The sequence below is a fragment of the Monodon monoceros genome, unplaced genomic scaffold (genome assembly GCF_005190385.1).
Source record: "Monodon monoceros isolate NGI ecotype Baffin Bay Population unplaced genomic scaffold, NGI_Narwhal_1 Super_Scaffold_18, whole genome shotgun sequence".
NCBI classification, from domain to species: Eukaryota; Metazoa; Chordata; class Mammalia; order Artiodactyla; family Monodontidae; genus Monodon; species Monodon monoceros.
Genome location: NW_021703774.1, coordinates 59,686,179 through 59,698,823, shown reverse-complemented (window position 1 = coordinate 59,698,823; position 12,645 = coordinate 59,686,179). Strand labels below are relative to the sequence as shown.

Below are 12,645 nucleotides of genomic sequence, written 5' to 3'. Positions count from 1 at the left end.
GCCTCTGCAGTTCCCAGCTATGTGAGAGACCAGGGATTTGGCCCCCAGCCTGATTTGGGGTTAAGGGAAACATCTCTGGTTTGGGTTATGAGCCTACCTCATCGCGGAGGGGGGGGGCGGTCTCCACTGAAGTTTAATTCATACTGAGAAGCCCTGATCCCACCCCAGCTGCAGGGAGGGAGTGGGCTGCCCATCGCTGTAGGAGGCTGCAGGGCTCCCATATACATACCAGGGATCTCTCAGAAGGGACCCCAGAACTCAGACATTCCCTCCTAGCAGCCATCCAAAGGGTGTAGCCGAGAACCCCTACCTCTGTCTCCCGGCAGCCTACCACAGACCTCATCTAAGTGCCAGAAGTTAGTTTGCAAATGCTGTGTACCCTGCAGTCTTGGTGTTATTCCCCTTTCTAGTCATTAATAAGCCTCTTTGGGAAACATCGCAACCTGAGAATGAGGGTTTAATCTCTAATGGTTTAATCTCATGAAGAATGTCAGCGACAGTATATAATTTGGCCAAATCCCATAGGAACCTTACTTTGTTGGAAATACGTGGGGAAAGAACTAAGAAGTGCATCGCCAGCTTCATTTTTCTTCTAAGTATTCTATTGGATGAGTTAGGAACTATGATTTTTCTTCACTAGAATAGTCCATAGTTCAAAGTTCAAGTTTTCCGCTGGCTAGCAAGACCCATTTTATTTGCAAGCAGTCTTACAGAGGGAATGTCCCAGCTTGACCCTGAGAGGGCAGGAAGACCTCCTTTAATGCCCAGTTAATATCCCCTCTGCCATGAAGTCCTCTGAGCCATCCTAGCACACCATCTCCCACAGCCTCTGTGGTCCAAACCTGTCCCTTTGTACCTGCAACATGCTGCTTTTAGACATGGCGTGGGCTCACACTGTTGCTGTTTAACTTTTATATTTTTAATTGGACAATGACACAATCTTGTCTATATTATAAATTCTTTCTTAAAACCACAATTGAAATACGAACATCATCCTTAAACATGTGTAATGTTCTATACTGTGCAAGTCCTAAAGTACATGTTGGAGTTCTCCAAGGTGACAGAGCCTCGGCTGGCAGGAGGGTGGCACCGAGGGGAGTCTGGAGGGAAAGGGTGTGAGTCGGGTAGTGGCAGGAGAGAGTAAGGGGACCAGATCATAAAAGACTCTAAAGGTCAGGCTCAGTCGATGGGACAAATAAAGACTCTGAGACACAGAAAGGCTACTGGACGCGCTGTAGGTCACACAGCTATTAAGTGAAAGAGGCAACATCTGGAGTTGGGTGTGTCTGCGTGGAGAGCATCATCTGCCCCTCCAGCCTGGCCCCTCCCCTTGGAGGCCTTGCTGCTGGCTCTCCTGCTCTGGAGGATGCAACTGCGCAATGATTTGGAAACGCAGAGGTCAGAGCAGGAGGAACAAGAACCCCTAGGTGGCGCTAGAGGACCCAAGGGACTCACGTTCAGTCCCTCCGTAGACATCTGCACCACCACCTTCTCTGAGGCAGTCGGATAGATCTGGGACCACCGCCTCCTCCCCCACCAAACTCATGACTCCCTCAGGCCTCCGTTACCTTCGGGTAACCCCTCCCCTTTGCTTGCCCTCGGGGTTCATTCTGGTCTGGTTGCACCTGCACTGCGATGCTGCAAGTAGGGTCACACACTGGCATCTGCTCCGCTGGCTCCCCGCTGGAAAGGCGTGGTGGCCTGCTGTGTCCACCACAGTGGTCTACCGAGAGAGACCCTGTACTTGGAGACTGAGGGACAAACAGACCTGGCTTGAATCCCAGGGCAGATTCCTTAAACACTTTGATAATTTGTGCCATGAGAACAAAACTGAACATGTAGGGTGGTTGTAGAGAGGAAAACTGCACGTGCCCAGCAAAGAGTAGGCATCCAGTAAGCGGTAACTGCTCTTGACTCTGATGAGAACGATGGTAAAGGGTGCTGACAGCATGAGAGCCTGGTGCCTGCAGGTGCTGACAGGTGCTATTCTGGCCTCTTTGTCTATAAATCGGGACTGTTCCAATGCATTTTTGCCGGATCAAATCAGTGCTTCCTGGGCATTACAGAATGCAGCCTGGGTTTGAAATTCCTCATCTTTTCTCTACAGGCCAATTTAGTCCTTGATCCAGCGGCCCTGCTGCCTGGGGCCTCACCCAAGAGTCCTGGACTCAAGGCCATGGTGTCACCATTTCACAGCCCGCCTTCTACCCCCAGCAGCCCTGGCGTGTGGTCTCGGGCCAGCGAGCCAGAGGAGATGCCCGTTAGCTTTGACCAGCCTCCTGAGGGCAGTCATCTGCCATCTTACAATAAGGTAATATCTGGGTCCTAAGTACTGTGGTGTGTCTGTGGAAATGCGGACACTGGGCAATTCTGAATCACCTCTACCCTGTTGTCCTGGAGAAAGGAGGACACTTCTGAGCTGTGGTAAGATGTGGTTTTTAACAAAGGAAATTTCTTCTCTTCCTGGCAAGTGATCCCTGAGCTAAGATCACCCTCTACCTAGCCTGCCTCTCTCATCCGCTCTCCCTGTAACTGTGCCACTCACCTGAAAGACAGGTGCAGGGGATGGAGCGCTCCATCCTTTGTGGAGAGAGGGGCAGGAATTCAGTACTGATCCCAGCTGCACAGAGAGTTATGTCAAAAGCTGAAAACAAAAGCTAAAGACCTGATCAGTGACTCAGCAGAAGGGAGGGCAGGGTCACTAGGTTGTCCTGTCCTGCCCTGATATGAATACTCCTAAGTGTCCCAGCACGGGTTCAAATCATTCTTACTGCATCTTGCCCCAGTTGAAGAATATCCAACTCGTTCCCTTTGCAAAAAGATGTATGGCAGCACCTGTTTCTGTAGATACTGCCCTAATACTTGTGTGTATTTCATCAGATCCCTGCCCTACTAGAAGGAGGGAAGAATCAAGAGAAACAGAGGTACACACAGTCCAGTACACTCCAAGCAGGTACCCAGCAAATTTGGACCAGAGCCAGGCAGGGGCTAAGAGTTAAAGGGCTCTTTTCTTTTTTTTGGTTGCACCACGGGCATGCGGGATCTTACTTTCCCGACCAGGGATCGAATCCGCACCCCCTGCAGTGCAAGCGCAGAGTCTTAACCACTTGACCACCAGGGAAGTCCCTGAATTAAAGGGTTCTGATGCCAGGAAAAGTTAAATAAATGTGACCTTAGAATTAAGGATGGAGAGAGCAGGATCTACTGGGCCCTTCCAGAGGATCCATCTAGGAAAGAGGTCAAATGTGTTGAAACAGGTAGGGCCCAAGGAAACAAAAGTGGTGGCGAGGAGGTGATGGGGTAGGCTTGAGCCTGCTGGCTGGGGACAGAGTGGAGATCCTTCAGCCCAGGGCAATGGAGAGACCCCCGACAGCAGAGAGGAACCCAGGAGAGAGCCCTGTCTTCTCACAGGATGTCAGTGGGATGTAGAGGCAGGGAGGGAGGCACCGCCACCTGGTCATAGTACTGGGGGCTTTAGTCTGTGACAGCAGTAAGGGAGCAGGCAGGATTATTTCTGAACCCTGCTGGCCATGAGGGCTGGGGCCTTGATAGCCTGCAGGGCTAGCCTCACTGTGGTCTCAGGAAAGTTCCTGGGAAGCCCTTTTAAAACCAAGTATTCAGGGCTTCACTGATGGCGCAGTGGTTGAGAATCCGCCTGCCAGTGCAGGGGACACAGGTTCGTATCCCTGGTCTGGGAAGATCCCACATGCCGCAGAGCAACTAAGCCTGTGCGCCACAACTACTGAAGCCCGTACACCTAGAGCCCGTGCTCCGCAACAAGAGAAGCCACTAAATAAATTTATTTAAAAAAAAAAAAAGTATTCATTCCAAACTTCTGAGACAACTAGGATTGACAAATACCAAAATGCAGATCAGTGAGAAAATAAGATTTAATTTGCACATAAATTTTTAAAGACACATCACTTGAGTAAGGTAGGACACCCACTATAAACACGCCATTGAACTTCTGACAAAGTCCAGTGGACCCAGGTGAGGCCTGGTTCTGAGATTCACACACTTCCCAGAGAGAAAATGGTTTTCAGGCAGCTCTACTGGGTGTTTCTAAGGTGTGGCTTCTGCTAGAGTTGGACCTCGCTGGAGAAAGCAAAGGATTCTGGCTGCTCAGCTCTCCCGGGGTTAGCCAGCTTTCGGGGGGTGGGGGTGGGGGGAAGGGAGGAAGCTGATCACCAGCTGTCCAGCTCCACACCCATGAGGTCACGGTACCAGCCACCCACAGACCCCCAACCCTCTTTTCTGTTGGGTTCACCTTTGTCAAAGTAGAAACTTCAAAATGTTAAAACATGACTCTGGTACGAAATAGAGAGAGATTTTGTTCAACTTGTTAATTTAGGAGGGATCCTGTAAGACGGTAAAGCTCATTCAAAGAACTGGTTATTTATAGGCAATTAAAAAGGACAAATGTTAGAATAAAATTGCTAAGTTAGACACTGAGCTGATTGTTATTTTAAAGGCCAGTAAAATCTTAGGTTATTTTTTTTACTGGTTAGACAGCATTTTCATCTTCACACACACAGAAAAAAACCTGCAGGTTACCATGTAATACCACAGCCCCATAGGGCTCTAACCTATAATAAATAGCAAGCAATGGTACATCCTCCTAGAAAATCAAATGATCCTCAGGTGGGCTTGTGAAGCTGTGCCTGTGAGACTGACATTGAAAGAACATGCGCCCTCCCTGTTTGGCCTTTTTCACAGGTGTAGATCATTTTCCTTAACACTTTCTTGCAGGTGCGGACAAGGGGCTCCATAAAAAGGCGCCCTCCCTCCAGGCGATTCCGAAGGTCTCAGTCGGAGGACTGTGCGGGCCTGGGGGGGCTCAGGGCCGAGGAGTCCTCCCAGGAGAATGGTGCCAAGGAAGAGAATGGGGACGAGGTGTTCCTAGCCAAGAGCAAGACCCCAGGATCCCCTCCTCTGAGGAGGACGCCCAGCTGGACAGAGAAGCAGGAGGAGAAGGGCAGGGCTTTGAGGGTAGCCCAGCAGCACGAAAAGGCCGTGGGGAGCTCCGAGGAGGGGGCCAGCCAGCGTCCAGCCCGAGCCTCCAGCCCAGAGGCAGAGGACGGGGGTGGGAGCCCCACGGAGGAGAAACCGGCTGAAGGGCAGATGGAAGAGCCTACGGAGGTGAAGGAGAGGGTGGCCAGCGAAGAGGAGGAGCCTGAACAAAGCCGAGACACAGAGGGGCTGGAGGAGGGAGCTGTGGGGGAGGAGACCCCCCAAAACCCCCCTGGAGGAGGGGAGGGCGACCACAGTTCTGAGCAGGGGGCTGGCAAGGAAAAGCAAGATGACGGGACCATCCTCGAGCCAGGCTGTGACCCTGTCACTGGCCATGCCCAGCCGGACACTAGCAGTGAGGTCCCCAAGACGGAGGTAGGTGGCCTGGCTTGTCCCCCCGACCCGGACAGGGCAGGGCCAGCGCATCCTATGTCCCGTGCCCTGTTCCTTACATCCATCACCAATCAGCTGGGTGTGCAGTAACACAGGGACTGGATTGAGACGGGCTGTCACTGATGGGGAGGGGACAAAAGGACTAGAAAGGGAAGCGTGTCCCATGCTCTCTGCTTCTCGCTGCCTCGGGGTTCTGGCGCCCTTCTGGATGTGACTGAGGCCCACACACCGAGGCCTCCTGATGCAGCGTCCTGGACTGGGCTCGATTCTGTGGGGCGTTCTCAGAGGAAAAAGGGGTGCTCCTTTCCATACAAAGCTCACAGTAATAATGCATGAGACCAGCAGCTCCTTGGGGCGCAGTAAAGAAGGCAGAACACGGCAATGGGCAGGGCTTCCCCTAGGAAAGCTTTAAAGGAGGCTTTATGTTCCATCCGTGCACGCACAGGTGTTAGACACCGAGAGCACATGAGGAGGGGCTGCCTCAGTCCCGCCCTCCTGCTGGGCCCACACTTAGTCATGTGGCTCCTCCCACCACTCCCAGGAAGCCCACCTTGAGCTCACCTACTTGTGCCCTCAGGAGCACAACCAGCCTTGCTGGTTTCCACAAGAAAAGCTCTGTGTCCCGCCCCCTACTTCCACCCCTAACAATCTTCTTTTTTTTGGTACACGGGCCTCTCACTGTCGCAGCCTATCCCGTTGCGGAGTCTTCCCGGACCGGGGCACGAACCCGCGTCCCCTGCAGCAGCAGGTGGACTCTCAACCACTACGCCACCAGGGAAGCCCCTCACCCCCTAACAATCTTATCAGCAAAGTCACCTTCCAGTGTTTCCCCCTTCCCTTTATGTTAGTTCATTCATTCATTAACACAAGCCCCCGTCAGCTTCTGACATTAGCCTCTTATGTCACTTCCTGCTTCCACTTTTTCTGCCTACGTAGTCCATTCTCTGTACAGCAACCAGAGGGGTGTGTGTGTGTGTGTTTACTCATTGCTAAAATTACTCACGTCCTGTGTTAGTTTCTTAGGGCTGCCGTAACAAATTACCGCAAATTGGCAGCTTGAAAACAATCGAAATGTATTGTCACACAGTTCAGGAGGCCAGAACTCCAAAATCAAGGTGTTGGCAGGATTGGTTCTCTCTGGAGGCTCTGAGGAAGAGTCTTTTCCAGCCTGTCCCCTAACTTCTGGTGGCTGCTGGCGACCCTGGGAATCCTCTCTTTTCTCTTCCAGCTTCTGGTGGTTGTTGGCAATCCTCGGTGTTCCCTGGTTTGTAGACTCATCACTCCAACCTTTGCCTCTATCTTCACATGGTCTTTCCCTGTGTCTGTGTGTCTCAAATCTCCCTCTCCTTTGTCTTATAAGGACACCCGTCATTGGATGTGGACCCACCGTAAGTCCAGAATGATCTCATCTTAAGATCCTTAATTACATCTACAATGATGCTCTTTCCAAATAAGGTCACATTCACAGGTACTGAGGGTTAGGATTGGACATATCTTTGGAGGAGGACACAACCCATGGCACCTCTGCTCCCCCTTGTCCCAGAGCACTCAAAACACAGATTCCAAACCCTCTGTGAGGGCCTGCGTGGGGGGCCCCTGCCCAGCTCTCCCTGACTCTCCCCCATACTCTGCCCCAACCGTGGTGATGTTTTTTGGTTTTGTTTGTTTTTTACAGTGGTTAATATCTAGATCCTTGAAGTGACTTGGTGAAGTAATTTATAAGCCCAAAATTGGTTGAACAGACTCAGAACCTGTAGCTTTCCAAAATGCCATCTGAGAGCTGTTGTTTAGGACCGTGCCCAAATCACATAGGGCTGGCATGTGTACATCCTTCCAGCCTTTCTTCTTTGTGGTTGTATTTTTATACTCCAGATTGATAGTGTTCAGGTTCTAAACGTGTTGCTTTCGAATGTTCATTAAGCTTTCTTTCATATAGTAATACTTTAAAAAATTGGGGGAATTTCCTTGTGGTCCAGTGGTTAGGACTCGGAGCTTTCATTGCTGTGGGCCCGGGTCCCATCCCTGGTTGGGGAATTAAGATCACACAGCCACGCAGCATGGCCAAAAAAATTTTTTAAACTTTTTTTTTTTTTTTTTTTTTTTTTTTGCTGTACGCGGGCCTCTCACTGTTGTGGCCTCTCCTGTTGCGGAGCACAGGCTCCGGACGCGCAGGCTCAGCGGCCATGGCTCACGGGCGCAGCCGCTCCGCGGCATGTGGGATCTTCCCGGACCGGGGCACAAACCCGTGTCCCCTGCATCGGCAGGCGGACTCTCAACCACTGCGCCACCAGGGAAGCCCTAAAAAAACTTTTAAAAATTTGGATTTTTAAATTTTCAAGACACCATTTTCATTTTTTGTTTTATTACTTAAATGAAAGGTGCTACCTCTTTACAAGAGCTTAACAGCATATAATTTCTCATTTAATTGCACGTGTCAGATCCTCACTATGTGCAGAACACTGTACTAGCTGTAGTGTGTGTGTGTGTGTGTGTGTGTTTGCAACAAATGTGAACACACATCCACTCCCAAGGAGATTTTAATTAAAGAATATTATAAAATTCTTGAAAAAATTATTGAGGATTTAATATATTAAATTCTTTAATATATAAGGATAAAGATGGGTATGTGTTTGAGGTGCCAAATAAACAGCAAAAAGACTTGGTTGAAAATATGTCTTTTCCAGAAATTGTACCTCTAAACTTTCCGTTTTTCCCTTGAATCATACTAATAATAATTTGCTACTCACTGGGGCTTTTCAGTTTATTTACTTTTCATAAGGAATTGGCAAAGTTTGCTAAGGTGAACAAAAGGTCTGGTCTCTAGATTCCTGTTGTGGTTTTAAAATGGAAGCGGGCAGACATAGCATAGCCTTTCTCCTATTTTGCCTATAGTTAACATCAATTCATAAATTAATGACTTAAGTAGTAATGTGTTAGAGTCATTTTCCAACTGACCTATATCTAAAATTACTGGTAAAATTGTCTATAATAATTTTTATTCCATAGTGCATTGAATACAATCTTTTAAAGATTCTAGCCACATAGAAGTATGGAGAATGAAAAATTTTATTGAAGTATAGTTGTTACAATGTGTTAATTTCTGCTGTACAGCAAAGTGACTCAGTTATACACATATATATTCTTTGTCATATTCTTTTCCATTATGGTTTATCACAGGATATTGAGTATAGTTCCCTGTGCTATACAATAGGACCTTGTTGTTTATCCGTCCTATATATAATAGTTTGCGTCTGCTGACCCCAAACTCCCAATCCTTCCCTCCCCCAACCCCCTTCCCCTTGACAACCACAAGCCTCTTCTCTATGTCAGTGACTTTGTTTCTGTTTCATAGATATGTTCATTTGTGTCATATTTTAGATTCCACATATAAGTGATATATGAGAATGAATTTTGTATCTCTACCCTCGTCTCCCTCTTTGCACCTCTCTCCTTAGTAGGCATAATCACCATATACAATTCAGTGTTCATATTTTCAGTCCTATTTGGGTTTGATGGACTGAGCTGCAGTTATTTTGGACAAAGATGTGTTTTTTTTGTTTTTTTTTTTGTTTTATTATAAATTTTATTTATTTATTTATGGCTGCGTTGGGTTTTCATTGCTGCGCGCTGGCTTTTCTCTAGTTGCGGTGAGCGGGGGCTTCTCTTCATTGTGGTGCGCGGGCTTCTCATTGCGGTGGCTTCTCTTGTGGAGTACGGGCTCTAGGCACGCAGGTTCAGTAGTTGTGGCGCACAGGTTTAGTTGCTCCACGGCATGTGGGATCCTCCCGGACGAGGGCTCGAACCCGTGTCCCCTGCATTAGCTGGTGGATTCTTAACCACTGAGCCATCAGGGAAGCCCCAAAGATGTATTTTTTAATTGCTAAATATATTTATCCCTTCCTCTTGACAGTCTGACACTGAGCATTATTCCTCTTGTAGTTTATCTGATCAAGATACTTCTACCAATCAAAGAACAAGATGGGGATTAAATCGGGGGCCGGAAGCCGTCTCTTTAGCGGCGTGCGCTGCCTCTGTTGAGCTCCAGGAAGGAACTTGGACAGGCATGGCGTGCTGGGGAAGCCCGTGACACAAGGGGCCCACTTCACAGTTGTCCTTACTGGGGAACCCTTTGGCACCACTGCCCGAGGCATTTTGGTTCTAACTTTTTTTTTTTTTTTTTTCTGCGGTACGCGGACCTCTCACTGTTGTGGCCTCTCCCGTTGCGGAGCACAGGTTCCGGACGCACAGGCTCAGCGGCCATGGCTCACGGCCCCAGCCGCTCCGCCGCATGTGGGATCCTCCCGGACCGGGGCACGAACCCGCGTCCCTTGCATTGGCAGGCGGACTCTCAACCACTGCGCCACCAGGGAAGCCCTTGGTTCTAACTTTGACCAGGCTTGAAAAGACCAAAAGAGCATTGGAAGCAGTGCCCCTCCCAGATTAAATAAATTACGTAGATGCACAGAGGTGCTTTGTGAAGCAGTTTATTCTGATGAGTAGCGCTGGTGTCCTTCGTGTCAACATCGAGCTCTGTGACCTTGGACAACTCCTGTCCCTTCTTGGAGCCTGGGTTTCTTCCTCTGCAAAACCAGGGGGTTGGACTAAGGTTGTCAAAGTTTTGCCACCTTCCTCCGCTTGCGTTTCTACCTCAGTCCCTCCCTTAGCCTCTGAACTACCCTCCACTGAGATCCCATGTCCCTGCCCCGCAGGCTCCCTCCGTGGCCAGTCACTTAACGAGCTGTCCTTCCGCATGTTTTGTCGTTGCTGTCCTTCTGCACTTTAATCTCCCTCTCACCATCGACCTGCTCTATCTTTCTGTATTAATCCCCAAAGCTAAGTCACTCTCACACCCACCTTCTCTGCCAAGACTTGTGTCATTGGTGGAATTCACGAAACCATGCTGCCTGGATCTCTTATAAACTCTTACCAACCCAGATGAACTGTATCCAACCTCACTGCTGCCTGACACCCTCTCACTGCTTCTCTATCATCCTGTTTTCATCACCGTTCGTCCAGCTCACTCCCTACCTCTTCCTCTCCCACTCTGCAGATGACCTCACCTCCTTCCTGTTTACCTAAAGGGAAGACCAGCCTGTTTGCCACTTGCTTATACCCTCCGAGTCTCTTCTTCCTCCACATCTGAAGAGAGGCCCCTTTCCTTGATAAGACAAACCCCCTTGTCTGCTGTGTCTACCATTTTCTGGACTTTTCTACAAGATATTTGTGGAGCGTGTGTGTGCATTTTAAGTGAAGTGTTATACACTAAGATTTCCCCATTCTGTTACTCTTCTGTATTTCCAGCTCCTCACTAGCTCACCCCTTTCTGCCTACAAACATGTTTGGATCTCTCTAATCCTAAAGAAAAAGTTCTCGACTCTGCTCTCTACCCCCCACTCCACCCCCAGTTCTCTCTTTCTCCCCTTGCAATCTCGCTCTTATCATCGACTTTTGAAGCTCACACACGCCCTCCCGGCCACCAAAGACCGGTCATGTCTCCGTTCTTGTCATCCTCACCGCTCTGAAACAGCTAATGCCGGCAACCTGCCCTAAAAACCACCTCCTTCCTTTAACCGCTGTTTGGCTGGGCTGCCCTAGCCCCCTCTCTGCCTCTTAGGGTGGTGTCACCACACCCTGACCTTGGCTCCCACTCCCAGGCTTCATCTCCTTTTTTTTTTTTTTTTTTTTTTTTTTTGCGGCACGTGGGCCTGTCACTGTTGTGGCCTCTTCCGTTGCAGAGCACAGGCTCCAGACACGCAGGCGGGAAGCCCTCATCTCCTTTTGTCAGTGACTCCTACACCTGGTCCTCACCATTACCTGCCGGCCCCTCCTGACTTCTTAGCACCAGCCGGGCTCTCACCACGGTCCCAACCACACATCCACAGGCCCACCAGTCCCTCACGCTCCGTATCTCCAAAACCAAACTGCTGCTCGCTTTGTTTCTTCACTTACATTTAACTGAAACCTGAAATTCCGTTGTTAGCCTTAACGCATTTCTTCTCATGAGGTACTTTTCTTCTTTCTCTTTGATTCTTGAGCAGTGTTTCAGGATGATGAAATTAATGGGAATGAGTGAGGAAGTAAGAAGCTAGGGCAAGGAGGACATGGGAAGCCATGCATCAAGGAATAGGCAGTGTCCTCGTTGAGGGCTCAAGCTCCGGTCCCGGGGTTTAAATCCTGACTCCACCACTTACTAGCTGTGTGACCTAGGGGAAGTCACTTGACCTCTCTGTGCCTTAATTACCCCACCTATAAAACAGAGCTAATAGAACTACCAAACTCATATTGCTTTCGTGAGGAATAAATGAGTTGATGCACGTGAAAAACTATGTCAGGCACATAGCATTATTATCACTATTACTACTATTACCTGATGTAGCATCCCCAAGGAGACAGGCTGAGTGTCCAGATTTCCTACTTTCCTCCTAATTTATTCCTTCCTCCTCTGCTCACAGGATAATACCCCTGTCCAGGACACTAAAATGTGAAGAAGATCTCATTGTGCCTAGTGATGAAGCTGCTGGAGCCGTGTCCTTGAAGTAGCAGCAATGATTGTAGCGGCAGCAAAGGAAGCCATCGCAGAAGCAGGATGGGCTGAGGGTCTGGAGTCAGCCTGAGGACACAGGGTGCCATTTCCCGACCTCCGCACCATTGTAGACAGAGATTGGATCTGAGGGCTGCAGACTTTTATCAACTTGATAAAAGTTGTGTCACTTGATGGACTTGATTTAAAAAAAAAAAAAAAACTTATTTAAAACAATTTACTATGGTGACAACTCCCCAGGGATACTGGTCAAACTGTGGGGCCCATATACTGTCCACACCCACCTAACCCTATAGCTGACCTCAGAACTGGACTGGGATCTACCTAATCAGATTGTGTTTGTGTAAGGTGACAGTCTTTTTATTGTTCTTAAGTTTTCATGATTCTCAAGTGTAAGTAAAAACTCATTTCAAGTAGCTAGAAACAAAGTAGTATCACTGGAAATATAAATCCTGTAAGTTACAGAAGACCTTAAATTGTATGGAGACCCTGAGACAACCTTTCAGCTTGGTCCAGATTTGACTGGCCAACCAATTTTGAAAACATTGGCCGAGAAGAGATAATTGTTGAAACATTGAAAAATACGTGTCTGTTCCAGCAACAGGAGCTTTTCCATCAGGTAATTCTCTAGCTGGTGATACACTGGGAGGCGACCAGCTCGGCTCACCTGCTTCTGCCAGGGGGAGAGCAGGCAGAGGCAG

General features: G+C 48.9%; 1 protein-coding gene across 3 annotated transcripts in view; it reads left to right on the top strand.

Moving 5' to 3' along the window:
• Positions 1-12,183, top strand: part of RCSD1 (RCSD domain containing 1) — a 67,133-nt gene extending 54,950 nt beyond the window's left edge. For all 3 annotated transcript variants that reach the window (XM_029230919.1, XM_029230918.1, XM_029230920.1), the window contains 3 exons: positions 2,108-2,311; positions 4,750-5,385; positions 11,856-12,183. In XM_029230919.1, coding sequence (XP_029086752.1) covers positions 2,108-2,311; positions 4,750-5,385; positions 11,856-11,888 — 873 coding nt within the window. In that variant the 3' untranslated portion in view covers positions 11,889-12,183. The remainder of the gene's footprint in view (positions 1-2,107; positions 2,312-4,749; positions 5,386-11,855) is intronic.
• The last annotated feature ends 462 nt before the right edge of the window (positions 12,184-12,645 follow it).